This window comes from Amblyomma mixtum, chromosome 9 (genome assembly GCF_055824585.1).
Source record: "Amblyomma mixtum isolate Tamu chromosome 9, ASM5582458v1, whole genome shotgun sequence".
Taxonomy (NCBI): domain Eukaryota; kingdom Metazoa; phylum Arthropoda; class Arachnida; order Ixodida; family Ixodidae; genus Amblyomma; species Amblyomma mixtum.
The window spans coordinates 102,676,703-102,694,030 of record NC_143020.1 but is presented as its reverse complement, the minus strand read 5'-3'; the positions used below and the strand labels follow the sequence as shown (position 1 = coordinate 102,694,030).

Sequence of the window (17,328 nt, the reverse complement as noted above, 5' to 3'; positions counted from 1 at the left end):
GTCAATAGGGGATATTCAAAATTCTGCAAGTGCGCTTTCCCGCATAACAGTGTTGTCCCCAACAAGATGGCTGACCATACATTTCCAGCTGAAACAAAGCAAGAAAGACTGTTTTCTTGATTGATTCTTGAGCATTATTCCAATCTTCTCCAAAGGACTGGAAAAAATCATGTTTTCTCGTCTAATAAAATTTTTTTCGTTAAAAAATGTCTTCAGTGAAGACTTGCATGGCTTCAGAGCCGGGAGATCAACCGAAACTGCTCTCGTAACACTGAAAGATTATGTACTACATAACATCGATCAGAACTACTTTACTTTAGGTCTTTTTGTAGATTTCACGAAGGCTTTCGATTGTTTGAGTCATAAAATCCTCATAGATAAACTGTCCCGGTATGGAGTTCGTGGTATTCCTCTAGAATTGATTAAATCGTACTTAAGCTGCAGAACACAGATGGTATGCCTGGGAAATCACCGATCCAGTTTTCTACCCATTAATAAAGGCGTCCCACAAGGAAGCCTCTTAGGGCCTCTCCTGTTTAATGTTTTTATTAACGACATTGTCCTCATTGACAGATCAGTGAAGTTTATCATATATGCCGATGACTGTTCAATACTTATGCCGGGGCCAGATGTAGGTATGTTGGTAAAGCAATGCGAAGACTTTCTTTTAAAATTATCCTTATGGACACAATCCAATGGACTGAAACTGAGTCCATCCAAAACCAAAATTATTGTTTTCCGAGCGAAAAATAAAAGATTTCAGGTTAATCACCCAATAAATTATGAAGCCCAAAATATTGAAATTGTAGAATCCCACAAAATACTTGGAGTCACGTTTAGTAGTAACTTGAACTGGGACTTGCATGTTGAGAACATATGCAAGAAAGTATCCGCAGCAGCCGGGGCGATCTCACGCTGTCGAACATTCCTGCCTACGCAGATAAAGATCCAGCTCTATCATGCATTATTTGCATCCCACATCCACTATTGCAATTTTGTCTGGGGCACCACTACAGGTACCAATAAGCATAAAATTCTTACACTACAAAAAAGAATCATGCGATACATCGGAAATCACCCATACTTCTCGCACACTGGTCACTTGTTCGCAACCTATAAAATAATCCCTGTGACTTCTTTGTACGACTTCCGAATTTTGCACACGTTTTATTTTTCAAACGGCCCATTTCATGACTTTGTAATTGCAACCGCCTCACTACAGCGCCACGAACATATTCTTTCTACCAGAAGCATTCATAACTGGTACATTCCGCACTTTCGAACTAATTATAAACATCAGTCACTAAAACATAATCTCCCTTCGGTTCTAAACACGTACATATTTCCTACTAAGCCTACGATAAACCAGTTGAGGCAGCAATTTCTTAACACATTATGACAAAGTTTTAAACACTACCTTGAATGTTTTTCACTTCAAAAATGTTGGTTTTGTTATGTCTAATGTAGTTGTTGCTTTTGAAATTAAAGATGCGTAAGCTGGTTTTTATTTTCTTTATTATTTCTTCTTATACATGCAGTATGTTTTCCTTTATGTGCCACATTATAAAATGTCTGACTTCGTATTGTAATTAGTATAATAATGAACTTTGAAAATGTTGTCTCTCCTGCATCTAGAATGTACACTGAACATCTAATGTAATACGCTCATTGATGACTGACTGCACTATTGCAATACTAACTGCTTGTCTACCTACTTGAATTGTACTGCGTGTCCTCATGTATGAACATGTCAGCTTCGATTTTATATTTGTTTTCTCCCTTGGTGTTTGTATTGCCATGCTGGCCTGCCTTGTTGTGGTCTCTTGGGCCCTGTCAAGCTGCCTCGAGCAGCTTTTTGCCCAAGAGTTCCTACCATGCATATGGTGAAATAAACGAATTGAATTGAATTGAATTGAAAATACGTTTCTTACATTCTATCCACACCTTTAGCGCCTGCCCTGTAGCCCACGTAGTTCCTTTATAGCGAAGTCGGCCATCTTGTTTGGGGCAACATAGTTATGTGGGAAAGCGCACTTGCGGAATTTTGAATATCCCCTATAGTGCCCTGCAACCAACGACATGGTCGCCTGTTGTAGCTTTCCGCCAGCCATCCTCTGCTCCCGTCGACTGTTACGGAGGCAGAGGTGGTGAAAGCAGCCACAGCTTTGATTCTGGTGTCTGATTTTGTCACGCAATACCTCTGTAATGTGACAAAGCCAGACGTTTGACCTGCCATCACCGGGTGCTGCAGTGTGCTAAGGGGAAGCCAATATAACACGCGTTTGCGTTTGGTTCTTTGCAGCTTCTGTTATCACCACCAGCAGCTTCAAAAAGCTGCTAAAACAACAGAAACGGTCACTACCAGTTTCTCTTCTTTTACTGACAAATTTTGCTTCTTCAACGCGAGTTTTTGGCAAAAATTTGTAACATGAATTTTGGCTATACGGCATTATTTTACATCTTTTTACCTAAGCACTATAACGAGGTTTCGCTTATTAATTCCTAAAATGAATATTCCTCAAACCTAATGCATCAATTTATTTTTCTTTCCCTAGTTGAACTACTCTGTTGTCCTTGTCCATCAATCCTATAATTTCCTCTTGCTTATTGCAGGTACCAAAGCTGCAGCTAGTGCTACGTAGAGGTACCTTGTAGGCACACTGTATAAAGAAACTACCCACATGCTACCAGTTCAATGACATATGGCAATCAAAAGGATTTTTTTACAGCTCTCAGAACACAGATTGTTTTATTGCAACTGCACAATTCACCTCGGGCTCACAGCGGTTTAGTTAACTTTCATCCCTTGAGCTCCGCTAAGCACTGCCTTCAGGAATTCACAGTAGAAAGAAAAAAATGAGACCAGTGAAACAGTAGTGGAAAAACCTTTTCTGGATGGTGGTGCCAAGAGGACATCGTTGACGGCCAGCAGGAAGCGGAGAATCTCGTCCCATGTCTCTTTTTCAATCTTCGTAGACTCCTGAGCCACTGTCTGCAACCGTCGCAGGACTTGGTGGCAGAGCACAGCTTGCCGACTGATCATGTCGGTGTCTGAAAAAAAAAGTCAGCACAGCGAGGTTCCGAATATTTCAGAAAAAGTTAACTTGTTTTTCAAGCTTCTTGTACTACCAGGAAAGAGATCTTGTCGTGTGAAACAGGGTCAAAGAAAATTCGATAGCTTTCGGCTATTCCCTACATCTCCAACAGAGCACACTCAGCAGATAATACACACCTACTCCATCCACTGCTACGGCCACATATGATGGATTATGTTTCCAATGTCCTGTGCTGTCTTCATGCCACCCCAACCCGCCTACATTCTTTCTACAACTCAGACTTGAGCCATTCAATAAGTTTTCTCTCTCTCTGCCATACTCGATGCTTCCCCTTGACCCTACTTATCAAAGCTTGGTGATGCAATGTGATGTAATAGTGATGCAATCTGATGTAATATGATGTCAAATGTGGGGTGTAAAGTCCCAAACCTTCCCATGAACAATGAGGTGCTGTAACGGAGAGCTCCGGATTAATCAAGACCCCAAGGGGTTCTTAAATGTTCACCGACAGCCCATAGCACACGAGCATTTTCGCACTTCCCTTCCAGCTACCACAGCCAAGCTTCCATCCTATGGCCTTGCAGTCAACAGTTGAACATCACAGCTGCTGATCTATTGTAGCAGGAAAGTTACCAAAGGTTCGTTTTAGGATAAAAACTTACAACTGCTGACCTCAAATATGACATGTTAACAAAGCTTGTACTTTTGGAACAGTATGAATGGCAGTTTACCAATATCCCTCAAGAAAAAAGTACACAACAGCTGTATCGTACCGGTACTCACCTAACCGGAAAAAACATGGAGGCTAACGAAAAGGGTTCAGCTTAAGTAAGTTAACCCTTAATCTGCCACTCCCGAGATAACTCGGGCTACCAGATATACACACCCCCTGCCTCTCCCGAGTTAACTCGTTTTGGCTTTTTAACTCACCCCCTGCCGCTCCCGATAATACTCGTGTAAAAATAAACGATGCAAACATGTAGCGCCATCTATGGAGAAACGCTATAAACTTATAGATCTTGTAGGGCAAATTTTACACAACAGATAGCGCGCATGTTTCGACATCCGTCGCATCCCAGTCGCTTCGTTTTGGTTTCCGCACAGGAGCCGTGTGAGGCAATGTGCCACACTCGTCCGCACTTCGACGGACGAAGAACTTCAAAATTGCTTGTGAATTCGGAGTCCAATGATAATGAGAACGAGGAACGAGCCCACCTAAGTGCCTTGTCGAGTGATGACAGCGATGAAGTCCCGCTGCTACCGAAAAATCCGCGTAAGAAGAGGAAATCCGACAGGCCAGATTGGTGCTGTAAGATTTCATTCATTACAACTAATATCTATAAGATTATCCTGAATAAACATGTCTACATGTCCTGCAGAGCATTTTAGTGCGTTACTAGCAAAAAATTTCCAGGAAACTAATATGCGAAAAAAACCCGGCAGGGTGTGTGCAGGTGTGAGTAAAAAAACCTGGCAGTGAAAGGGTTAAGGACAACACAGCGAGCTACGGAAAAGAAACTGATAGGTGTAACGTTAAGGGACAGGAAGAGGGCAGAGTGGGTGAGGGGACAAACGTGGGTTAATGACATCCTATTGAAATCAAGGGGAAGAAGTAGGCTTGGGCAGGGCACGTAATAAGGCAGGATTACCACTGGTCCTTAAGGGTAACAGAGTGGATTCCAAGAGAAGGCAAGCGTAGCAGGGGGCGGCAGAAAATTAGGTGGGCGGATGAGATTAAGAAGTCTGAGGGGATAAGACAGCCGGCAATGAACAGGGTTCATTGGAGAGACATGGGAGAGAGCTTTGCCCTGCAGTGGGCGTAGTCAGGCTGATGATGATGATGAGGTGTTTAACTGGCTTCGTCTTGATGTATTACATTAAATTTTGAACCTCACAGTTCTTGGGCCAAAAGTATTTAACTAAAACACCCACAGAATACGGCTATGTTGCCCACACTAGGGAGAGAGTTAAGCATTGACTTAGTGTATTGGTCTACTGATGTTTATTATGTTCTGTTGCCATTGCCTAGCTGCTGCTCTCTGTATTAGAGTGCACGCTGGCAGCTCAATTTCTGGTACCCTCCATCCGTTGTGTGCATGATGGAAACAAAGACCTGACATGGACTTACGGCTGTCCTCACGAGGCTCGAAGAGGTTGTACAAGTGGCGCAGCATTCTCCTGAAGTACTGGTTGGCATCGTCCTGCACCGGTTGGGGAACACAGGGCTTGGGCTGGGTCAGGGCCTGCATCCACTCGCAGTAGACATGGACGCAGTCACGGATGGCCTCGTGCTCGGCCAGTGGCAGCCGCAGACCAAAGCAGATCACCTGGAAGAAGGGCACCGGTCAACACAGAACCTGACCAGATGATTCAACATTGGCAATCTGAAACCTATAAGCAAGTTTAAGGCTGCATTTTTTAATCATCATGAGTCATTAACGAGTACTGCCACACCAGCAGACCTAAATTACCACCCCCTACCCCCCATGTCCATTTCCTGCTTTTTATTTCCACTAACAAATGCCACTCTCTAATTTTACTACCCATGTGTAAGTTTATGACCCTTGTCATGTTATATATAATTATAAATTACATATCAGAATTTTATAAATTTCGGTAAATCTTTTTTGTGGAACACACAAGCTCCACCACCAAGGGTTTTCCAAATCTCCAGATTGGCCATACCTGGCTGGACAGCCACATTTGAGACCACTTTCTCAGCCACACTGACTAAAAAAGAAAATGCGGGTTTCATTTTTGTCATTTACAAACACAGTTACCTCCAAAGATGGAAAATGGGTTAAATGAAGATCACAGGTTTCTTTGTGCTCTACAGTATTGGTGGTGAGCTACTTTGTACAGTCGTACGTGTTATCGCACGGTAGAATCAAGCTGCTTAACACACCAGTGAGAACATCAGTGCACTGTGATCAACAGCTTATAGCTTATAAGTATGAAAGTATTTCTTGCCTGCAATCAACAACAGAAAATGAAGCAGGCAGTAGCAGCTATGCTCCCTGTTGCCTGCTGAAGCTTGTCACTGAGCACTCAGCCTGATGCCAAAGCTTGTCACTTTTCCAAGACTTGTTCAAACGTTTCCTTCTCAGAATATTTCACATGCAAAAACAAATCTGGAGAATTCATAAAATGCAAGATTTTTAATGAGATTTCAGTTATGTTATTCAACCTTACAGATTTAATATATATTTTTATTGTTCTATTCAGGACAAAAGCGATTTTGATTTTTTAAATCCTTGAAAATGTTCTCTTCCCTTCGCTCCTGTTTTTTTTGTAGCCTGTTTGTGCCAACTTCTTGCCGCTGATCAATCAGCTGGTTGTAAAGACAGCACTGATCAGCACTGCATTGTATTTCATTGTAATGCTATGCAATGCATTATATCATATTGAGTTAGAATTGTATTAATTTCTTTACACTGTACTGAGTACATTATATTACGTCCCTTCTGCAATTACCCTATTCTGCATACCTACCCAGTAGGTGCCCTTAAGAGTACAATATATGATGATGATGGATACAGGTTTCCTACTAAGAATTCATTCATTTTCAAAAGAATTCATTCAGAAGTTTCTCTTGGTGAGAATCTCCCAAGCAACCACAGATATCCGTCGGACATACGAGCTAGATCCGAACGTCCTTTGCCGAGATCGAACGTCCATCGGACGTACGAAAACAATCCGATTTCGGATATCCGTATTCGTACATCCGCCGGACGTACGGACAGTGTCCACTTTTGTATATCCGCATGAGAGACGAGGTGGACGTCCGAAGGATGTAAGGTCGAGTATTTTCCCAGGCCATGAGTACGTAAGTTTTTTATTTCACAGAAAATTCGAGTCTTTCGTGTATGTATACTGTTTTATTTGCATCAGTTGGAGGGTTTGACGCGAAGACGTTTGTAAATTGGTACGATTCCACTCCTACCTGCAGTGCAAGAGCCGCCAACAAGCTAAATTGATCTAAGAGGAGAAGCAGGTGTTGCAGAATTTTGCAAGAACTCAATGACTAGTTTTATATTTATAAAACTTCTCCAAATTACACTGTTTTGCTAGCTAAACCTGCCATTGAAACCATTCGTAAGCATCAAAACTCCCGTGCATTCTGCTATCACCATCATCATAGATGTCAGTTCGCGGTCAGACCAATCCAATCCATCAGTACGGCTCCGTAACGCTGTTGTTGATATGTCGCGCAGTGTTGTCGCGCAGATCTTTATAGCTCTGTTATTATAAAATGTGGCTTTGTTCGGTCTGTGGACGAAAGTTGCATGTAACTTAAGCAATTCGAAAGATACGGGAAGCGCCTGAAGCTCTTCTGGAACAGCGGAATCCCGTACTGCGTCGACCTTGGTGTTAAGAAGGCTTAGTGCACATGTGATTGCCTACGAAGGTATGTATCCAGTACACTTCTTGGAACTTTGCTTCTAGGACAATGCAGCATGCTCATATAACATTCGTTCACAGGACAGTGGGAGCAGTAAGCGCTAGGAGATGGCTTCCCCAAGTGTGTGCTGTTCTCACACTTTCGGTAGCCTATATCACGCTGCGGGAGCCCTCAACTCGTGCGACTAATTCCCACTCCTCTTCGAAGTTGCGGGACGGAGTGTTTTCGCATCTTGTTAATGTTTAAGGCATCGCTATGTTCACTGTGCCTATATAAAGAGTGACAACGCGCGAAAGGCAGACCATAGGAAGCACGTGAGGTCGCAGTGGTTCGCAACGGAAGCTTTGCGGCTTTCTGTGCACAGTCGCGTACAGTGCTGCGCAGGTTAGTGCCCTAAGGCCCATGAAAATAAAGAACAGATACATTGTCAAATATGGTGTGGAAAAGTGAGAGCTGTTATTGCCTTATATTTATTGAGGTGTTTGTTAAAGTGCATTGTCTGTTATACTTGCAGCATTAAACACTTCAATTAATTGGTTCCAATGTTTTTACTTGGGCTATTGCATTGTGCCATTTGTTTCACATGACTGATGTTTGCCGCGTTCTTTTTTATTTCAGAAATCCTGTGGGTGGGAAGATTACGGATGTGTGTCCCAAGCTTGCCACATTTGAAGAGTCAGATTTAAGAAATTTTCCGAATGTAACCCATTGCTCTGCTGATGTATCATCAACCACAATAAAATATGCGTGCTGCATCAAATTGTTTTTAGTTTTATTGCATTGCGCGGAGTGAAAAAAGCACGCATGCACCATATATGCGAATATTCGAGAAAGATCCGCCAATGGACGTACTCAACTGGACGTCCGTCGGCGGGCGAACCGTATACCTTTGGCCACCTTTCGGACGGCCGACGGACGTCTACCGGCTGTTTGCGGATGTTCAGCGGACGTACAGAACATCCGAAATAGACCTCTGTCGGCCGTCCGAAGGATATCGGTGGTTGCTTGGGCTAATGATAATGAACCAAGTGCACTAATTTAAAAAACCCAACCAGTCTGCAACAAGACTCAGTGCACCATTTAAAGAGAGTATCACGCAAACCACTGCTCACCTCCATGCACCAGTTGACCTCGATGTCCGAGACCAGGGTGCTTGGCTCACACTTAGCGATGCCAATGCCCAGGTTGCTGGCCAGAGAGTGAAGAACAGCGGCGACGACATTGCGCCCTGCTGCACAGGGGAACTTCTGCAGCACGCTGGTACTACGCACTTTGGCATCTTCGGTCACGGGAAGAACAAGCCACTCCGAGTACATCCTTCGGGAAGAGAGAGCGCACAATTAAGATTGGCATGGATTTGCGTCATGCACGACTTATATGGTCGCGGCAGATCTACTCCAGAAGCTGTTGATGGCATTCATGATCATCATCATCATTCGAATCACTGTCATCATCATCAACCAAGATGAGTCCTCTGCAAAACAAAGGCCGGTCCCACCGATAACCAATGTCCTTCGCCACCTGCAGCCATTGTATCCCAGCAAACCTTATAATCTCCTCACTCAATGTTCCACATTGGGCTATGTGCTTTGAGAACACAAGTGCTCTGAGAGCACAAATATATATTAAGGAAATGAGTAATGTCCTTCATTTGCTCTGCTTTGATATGTCGCTTCAAACAAATTTCGGTTTAAACATATTTTCCAACACCCTGAAGCATTCACATCAATGAGGTTTAATAAGTTTTGCCTCGAAATAAGCTAAATACACGAAAGAGGCCCGCACCACAATGGGTATTGCAGAGGGTGCCAGAGGAGGTGAGGGCAGCCTTAACTGTAGCAATTGGTTAATGCTGCGCGTTCGGACAAAGCCAGATCGCTTTACATGAACAGATCGGCTCAGCTGTCAAGCAGGACCATGACGTGACACGTGATATGGCACACAGCAAACGCAATTAACAAAAGGTTTATTCGCCACCGCGTTTTCGGTTTCACATGCTCATAGGGCGCTGCCCTTTTGCAGCGCATGCAGCAGTTGATATGCGCTACACACACAACTTCCAAATTAAACTTAATACGGACGTTTGCGAAGATTTAACGAAGCACCTGTTGCGTTAAAAGCTGAAAAACACTGAAAAAGTGTACGCCGCAACCTATTTCTGAGATCGTGCTGTCAAAACGAAACCTTTTCAGTCTCATGCGTATATTAAGTTTTAAAACGGCGCTATCTCAAAATAACTGGCCAATTTTTACGTGTCGGACGTGTCGGCTTCGACACCACGGGAGGGGGGGGGGGGGGGGACGTACGCGCCCCAGCATATTTAACAGTGAGTGGCTGAACAAACACGAGCACATGTTTGATCGATGCTGACACCTGCACAAAGTCTATGCTAGGATCTCGCCGCCTACAATAAGTGGAAGTCTGCGAATCGCCATGAGCAAAGGATTTATCTCTGGATCGAACTCTAATGGATAAGTAAAAAAAAAACAAGACCAAGACGATGTTCGTGTTGGCACGCCTGCCGTGCATGCTTTCGTGGCGGTCCAACAGAAAGCTTGTATAAATCTTACCTGTCTCGTTGACGGACCATCTTGGAGCTCGCACGGGCTGCCTAACGCATCAACGTTACCACAGGAAATGATCTTGCAAGCGTCAGACAACACAAACAAAAGGCAGGACACGGCGAACAACCGCCGTGCCCGCAGTGCGAAAGCGACACACCTCCCCGCGATTGTCGAGAGGACACCGAACCCGCGGTTCAGCACTTCTCAACCTAACAACGTCAGGCCTCCGCCATACTCGTTCTTAAATAATACGCTAGTTTCTGTAATAACGTTGCCTTTGCGATCTCGCGAAAAATGCTCCATAACACCGTCTTTCCTCTTTTTACTGGGATCAGCTGGGGCAGGCTACGAGCCGATCGGGCTTGCCTACTTTCTCCCAAGCTTGGATTGGCCGGTGATGGACGAAGATATGGCTCTTTCACTTCGAAACCGAAACTAGACAGAGCACACGCTCTGCGTTGTTGCATAGTATGTTGGCAATAAAATTATGCGCACGGAAGCCACAAAATATTCTGCAAAGGACAATCCATGCTCCCAAAATGGTCTTGCTGTAGGAAAGCTCGGCGCGCTTCTTGCATATCTCGCGTGAAGATGGTGATGTGGCGATGTCTTGTGTCGCCTGTCGAAGTCGCGAGCGCGTATGCGGGAGGTGAAGCCGTTGCCGTTGAGAATTAGCAACAAAAGAACGTTAGCTAAATGTCGCATAGACTGGCTCTCTATCCGAATGCGATGTCCCGCTTACATGCTCTCTGAAAGTCAATTTCTCGATTTTTCCCCTTCTGGTGAAATCTTGAAAGAAATCTTCTCTTACAAAGCGTTGCCATTCTTGGCTGGACTGACCCACCACGCCAGCCAAAAACTCTGGGTTTAAAACCTTATATTTTCTACGTCGAAACGATGAAAAAGGCGCAAAAGCGTAGACTGATGGACGAGTTGGTACGACATTCTAGGAAAAAGCAGCGTACTAGCATTACTAGCACTACTAGCACTAGCTACTGGCACTAGCACTGGAGCGATTTGGTAGCTTGTGCGCACGTGTAAATGCACCGGAAAATCACATAACTGCCCCCGTCTGCATGAAAAAGCACCGAAACAAGTTTGTACCCTGAAAAGGCAACTTTGACTACTCTCTCCCTCTGTCCTGCGGCAACTAATAATGTCAAAAATGCTGCTCGCAACATCGGGATTCATTGCCGTGATTGTGCTTGACATCCGCAGGTCGAGAAATGTGAAGTTGTAGCATATCACAAAGATACGGTCACGAGAGAGATCACTGAGGCTCCAGAGATTGCGAAACTAGGTCCGGCATGCGTTAGCACTCCATCCATCGCCATATCAAAAAAATAGAACACGAGTTTCTTGTATCATCGTAGATAATCTTCTCTTGTTCTGCCGTGTTTTATCAGATGTCGCTACTTGTACTTAAAACAGAGCCGCTCTGAATAAAACTATCAGTTGTTAGCGCTGTGTCTTGTCCCTTCTTCCCTCGTGTTTGTGCTAGTGCACTGCTTTTTCCTAGGATGAAAAAGGGAATGCGTGGGGAGAATTTTTCATCCTATAATGCTGTCATGCGCGCTGTGAAGCCGTGGGAGTATCTCTGCCGGTACAATTACAATGCATAGTCAGATTTGCGAGCAATGTCGAAAAGCAGCGCGGTCTGTCACTGTGCACTTTTAAGAATGTTGACCCATTGTTGTTTGTTTCTGTTGCAGCTATCAAAAATATATACATATATGAGGCACAGCTACCAAGCAACTCTCGTATCATGAAATAAGAATATTGCCTAATCAGTGGCATGTGGATTGGGCTTCCTTTTTCCTTCGCTTACATTAGCTTTGAATAAGGCACTCCCATAAAAAAACGACTTGATACAAATCCTGAAGTAGTACTGAACACGTCCCCAGACATCCTCAAGACATCCCGAGTATGCGCAAAGAACGTACAAATGAATCCAAGTTGGACTGCTTGAGGACCAATTACAGACAACCTGAGGACGTCTGAACATCCCGACGCGGACATCCTGAGGTCATACCTAAGTCTTTGCGTTGTCTGAGTCGTGTGGATGCGCCTTTAGAAGAGGGAGAAAGACGGGCGCCCGTCGACGGGGACCGGCCCTGCGTTTGCACGTGTTGTAGCGCTCGGTCCGGAGGCATTTACCAGTAAGTTTGCCATGGATTACGTACAGGCCGGCACGGCCGGCACGGCCGGCGCGTGTCCGTTGAGAATTTCATGGGGTGCTTTTGCTTTAATTTTTTCTTTGACGCTCGCGCCGCGCTTCGATGCCGTAATTCTTCCATGGTGCTACTACGGCACATCTTTCTTCCTTTCACTCCCTTTTTTATCTCCCCTTATGGCGTGGTTCGGGTGTTCACCGAGATATGTCAGACAGTTACTGCGTCATTTCCTTTCCTCAAAACCAGTTTTCTGAAAAGGAAGTGACGCAGTAACTGTCTCACACATCTCTCTGGACTATTATAGAACCGCGCCGCAAAGGAAGGGATGAAGGAGAGAGTGAAAGAAGAAAGAGGTGCCGAAGTGGAGGTCGGCGGATTGATTTCGACCAACGTGCACTGACATCGCACAGCACCTTTTGCGTTTCGTCTCCATCGAAACGCGGCCGCCGCCTTTCTGCAATTCTACACAGAGAAGTTGTGCTGGTGTCTTAGTTCCCGAGTTTCCAGATGAACTGGTCCAGCGACAATGGCGGCTGGCAAATATATCCCGAAAACACTTCGGTGTCAACAACTCTGGTGCATGTTGATGGAAACCGACTGAAGAGCTCTAACAGACAGGACGTAAGAGAACAACACAGACGTAGTGCTTGTGTCTGTGTTCTTCTCTTCCGTCCTGTCTGTTAGTTGTGTTTAATATTTTCCATCAACGTAAGCTTGCTTCCTCCTGAAATTCCAGTAACAGGCCCAGTCCTGATAGCTGGTGATTCTGCAACCTTACCTCTACCAATAATTTCTCCTTCTTAGCCGGGCAATATTGTCCTGGCAGTTATTTGTAAAGACGACTCTGGACCGCTATAGGAAGAGGGTTGCTATCCACGAAGCGACGACGAAGAAATTGACGGCAAGATGCCACTGCAGTGGCCACCCTGGCCAATCCCCCGCCGTGGGTATGTGCCATTAAGCCTGGGAACATCATCATCATCACAGCCAGAGCAGTTCCGTCGCGTACGAGCGAGGTGAGACGACGAAGAGGTGTGGCTCGTGCGTCGCTGGCTGGCCGCTCGCCGGAACACTGCGCCGCTGCGGTTCCCCTGAAACGCTGCGCCGGGCACACGACATGAGGATCGACCTTCAGAGGTACGCACTGGCCTTCTAATCCGCAGCTAACCGCACGCCCGAGACCCGTGTCGCCACAGAGACGCTCCAACAACTCCGACGCCAACGACCATGGGTACAAAGACGGCGGCAACCGTCCTCATCGTCGCATTCCTCCTAATCGTCGGTGCGCCGAACGGCAGCAAAGCCAACGTGGACGACGAGCACGACCAGAACGACAGTGTCCTACTAGACTCGCTCGTGAAGACCAAGGACAGCCGGTCGTTCCTCAACGACCTCATCTACAAGATACAGCTGCTGCTCAACGACACCGACGAGCACTCGACGACGGCGGCGCCGCAGGCTTTCAGGAGCGCCAAGCGTGTCTACGTCAGTCAGACGGCAGTCAAGCCCGCAGCTGTGCCGTCGAACCGATGGATGTCCGTCAAGGTGCCGATGCGTAGCAACATCAGCAGCATTAGCAACACCAGCAGCAGCAGCAGTATACTTTATAACAGCAGCGTCTACAGCAACAGCACCAGTAGCAGCAGCGGTAGCAGGACCAGTAACAGCAGCGGTAACGTCACCAGCATCAGCAGCGCGGCAGTCTTGCAGCAGTATGCCTGGATGACGAACGCCTCGCTCGAGTCCCTGCTGGCCTCGCCAGAGCTGGCGGTTGACGCCCCGGTCATCAACCAGACAGCACTGGCAGCCAACGAGACTTCTGCGGAGGCGTCTGCCGAGAAGCAAATGAAGAAACCCATCGGTCCAGACGCAAGCCAAAGGGTTGCCACGCTAGGGGTCATCATCTGTCTGACGTTCGTGGGCACGGCCACATGCATCGTGGTCATGGCGCTCTACTCGTCCAAGTTCAGCGGCATCATCCTGCTCAGCAATGGCCGTTGGTGGTGTCCCATGGTGACCCGAGGCAACGGCGTCGAACGCCAGCTACTTGTGTAGCGCTCAGTTCCTGCTCTCGCCTCGTTCTCGGAGGTGTCTTCACAGAGTTTTCTTTTTTTTTTTGTGCAGGGTATTAGAGACAGAACTAAAGACTGACATTGAGCGCTCACGGACTTGTCGAATAGTGTGCATGCCAGGGGAAACCACACCAGTCGCCATCAGCGCTTGACACTATGGCAGCATGAAAGCTGGTTGTGGCAAACTTGTAACGCTAGCGTGGCTGCCATTTTGTAGTGCATTAGCGCACTGGACTGCCAGGACTTTGAGGCGCAAAAGCAAAGAAGCAGAAGAGACAAAAGGACTCCTTTCTATGCCCGCAATAGTGCAGTGTTCCGTTGAACAGGCCTACGTGGGCATATCTGCGTTAATTTCTAAAGGCCGCTGAGAGAGCTTGTGTGCGATTCTAAAGAGTACCAAGCAAGAGCCAGCACGGCCGGCGTCCTCATTTCCTCACGTAGGGCAGGCCAGTTTTTTTTTTTCAATAAATGAAGTGACTTTGCAGTCTCAAGTGTGATCATTTTGTGGGCCAAAGCCCCAAAGTTGGGCACTCAAGGCTGGGCACTTTAGATCTACAAAGGTGTTTTTCCGCTTCATAGTACAGGAGCCACAGGCCAGTTAGCCATTTTAGAGTGAAAAGCTCCTCTCCGAATGCAAAGCTCAAGGTCAAAACCGCTTGACAATGACCATAAATTAGGAGGAGAGGCGGAGGTGAAGGGTGGTGACGTCAGATCACGTGCCTTGCTCGCTCCTCGCCGCTGCCTCCCGAGTAACACCTGTGCCACCGCTCACCGAATAACGTGCTCATAGTGGAGAAGGACAAAATAAAAATTGCCGGCGATTACGTTACTTCCTAATGCGAAATTTGAGCGCAGCACTTCAGCTGTTTCGGCTTTTCGATAGATTGAGGCAAACAATTCGAGCAAGACGTGTGTACAAATACAGACAACTTATTATTTTTCACACGTATTCCTTCCTAAGAAACACTCCACTAACAGTTCTTGATTGCCATGAAGGAAGCTTTCTGGTCGAAGCAATAGATAAATATATGCTCGACTTACTGCACAAGAATAAAAAAATAAAATATGAAGAATAAAAATAAATAAAAAAAAACAGGGCGCCAGGAAACGCTTTCGCCTTGCAGCACCAGCCGCGGTGGCTCAGTGGTAAAGCGCTCGTCTACCGAGCCGGAGTACCCGGCGTCGAACCCGGCCGCGGCGGCCGCGTTTCGATGGAGGCGAAATGCGAGAGGCACCCGTGTGCTTTGTGATTTCAGAGCACCTTAAAGATCCCCAGGTGGTCGAAATTATTAAGGCGAAAGCCTTTAATGTCTCATCGTTGTAAGCAGCAGTTGTCGACAGAAATGTCACGCTTTTCAATTGGTCGAAACGGTCGTGACGTCACAGTGCGCGAATTTCAAACGGGGCCAATTGTACTTTGGCTAGTAACCATGCAACCAATTCAAGGGATCGTATAGTGATGCTCCAAGTGGGACTGAGCTCAGTTAATTGCTTAACTACCCAATTAGCCTAATTAACTTTTTTTAGTCAGGCCATATAAAAAATCTCTGCCTCTCCCGTAACCGAGAGTAGAGTAAGCATGAAATGTTTACGGGCCTAATGTCATCTCGGTGGACACCCGAACCGCACCGTACAGGAAGGGAGGAACGCCACCACCCGTTCAGCGCGATGCCTTGCCATTTGAACGCAAGGTTTTTTGAGGAAAGGAAATGGCGCAGTAATGCTCTGCCATCTCGGTGGACACCCGAACCACACCGTAATGGAAATGGAGGAACGCCACAACGCGTTCGGCGCGATGCCTTGCCCTTTGAACGCAGCGCTTCTCCCCCGGGCCCCTGTGCGCCTGCGCGGCTTTGCTTCGATGCGCGAAGCCCCTAAGAGATCACGTATGACAACGAAGTGTATCGTGGCATTTATGTGCTTTTTGCGCGCGTTATTAGTAATCGAAAATTATAATTCCGTGCATTATCAAACGCACAGCGACTGATATCTTGATAAACATTGAGAAGGCACTGGCAGCAGTTTCTTTGTGACTCCTTTGGAGACCAACCGGCGCTTGCATGCCGGTCGCGTAGGAGGGCTTAGAGAGTCTCGTTAAATCTCGTTAAGTCTCGTACGGTGCCCGGATGTTCTCGTTTCAGAGCCCGGATGAGTAGATTTCAGTGCCCGGATGAGTGGATTTCAGTGCCCGGATGATGGCTCTCGGTCTCGGCGTGACGTCACCACACTGCCGACAACGGGGGCTAAAAGCATTTCATGCTTAAAAATAAAACAGCGAGACGAGCAGCTATCCACTCCGCCATGCCAGCGCGATGGTTTGGAATGAACAAAGGCGCGTCTAGTGAATACGGTGTCTTCGCTCACTCCCATCCTCCTCCCTTTCCTCCTGGCGAGGTTTAGGTGTCCACCGAGGTATGAGAGACAGATACATTTCCTTTCCCCAAAAACCAATTTACCGACGAGCGAGGCGTACAACCGAATGGGCGATGGCGTTCTATGGACTCCCTGGCAGCGTTGCAAGACGCTGTCGCGTTCCACTCTTAGAGGCGAAGCTTAACATCTTAACCACACATCAGTGACCACATTTTAGGTAAAAAAAGTGCCCCCCTGAATTTTGACGGCTGTCCTTCGAGATATGCGAGACAGTTACTGCGTAATTTCCTTTCCTCAAATATAATTTTCATTTTCTTCATTACGGCCCTCTTTGTCTTCTTTCACTCCAACTTCCTCCCTTCCTCTACGGTGCGGTTCAGGTGTCCAAGGGACACCTGAACCCTTACAGAGAATTACTACGCCATTTCCTTTCCTCAAAAAGCGTTGCGTTCAAAGGGCAAGGTCTTGTGTCTCGTCTCTTGTACTTTGTGGTCGTGTGTGTTTGCGCCCTTTTAAAGTTTTCAAATATGAACCAACTTGCCCAAAAAGAAGTGTTAATCAAAGGGCAAGGCATCGCGCCGAACGGGTAGTGGTGTTTCGTGGACACCCTGGCAGCGCTACAACACGCTGTCGCGTTCCACTCGTAAAGGCGAAACTTAATTAATTAGCAGTGAATTAGTATTCAGG

General features: G+C 46.4%; 2 protein-coding genes across 12 annotated transcripts in view; one reads left to right on the top strand and one right to left on the bottom strand.

The window, feature by feature from the left end:
* LOC149330416 (ral GTPase-activating protein subunit beta) overlaps nucleotides 1–10,406 on the bottom strand; it is a 69,188-nt gene extending 58,782 nt beyond the window's left edge. For all 11 annotated transcript variants that reach the window (XM_089560960.1, XM_089560970.1, XM_089560961.1 and 8 more), the window contains exons 1-4: nucleotides 10,029–10,406; nucleotides 8,571–8,775; nucleotides 5,185–5,383; nucleotides 2,887–3,051 (exon numbers count right to left, since the gene is read on the bottom strand). In XM_089560960.1, the coding sequence (XP_089417086.1) occupies nucleotides 2,887–3,051; nucleotides 5,185–5,383; nucleotides 8,571–8,775; nucleotides 10,029–10,048 (589 nt within the window). In that variant the 5' untranslated portion in view covers nucleotides 10,049–10,406. The remainder of the gene's footprint in view (nucleotides 1–2,886; nucleotides 3,052–5,184; nucleotides 5,384–8,570; nucleotides 8,776–10,028) is intronic.
* A 2,468-nt stretch (nucleotides 10,407–12,874) lies between these two features.
* On the top strand, nucleotides 12,875–14,752 carry LOC149330415 (uncharacterized). Its single transcript, XM_089559844.1, has one exon. The coding sequence runs from the start codon at nucleotides 13,424–13,426 to the stop codon at nucleotides 14,249–14,251; it is 828 nt and encodes a 275-aa protein (XP_089415970.1). The 5' UTR covers nucleotides 12,875–13,423; the 3' UTR covers nucleotides 14,252–14,752.
* Nucleotides 14,753–17,328: the final 2,576 nt, after the last annotated feature.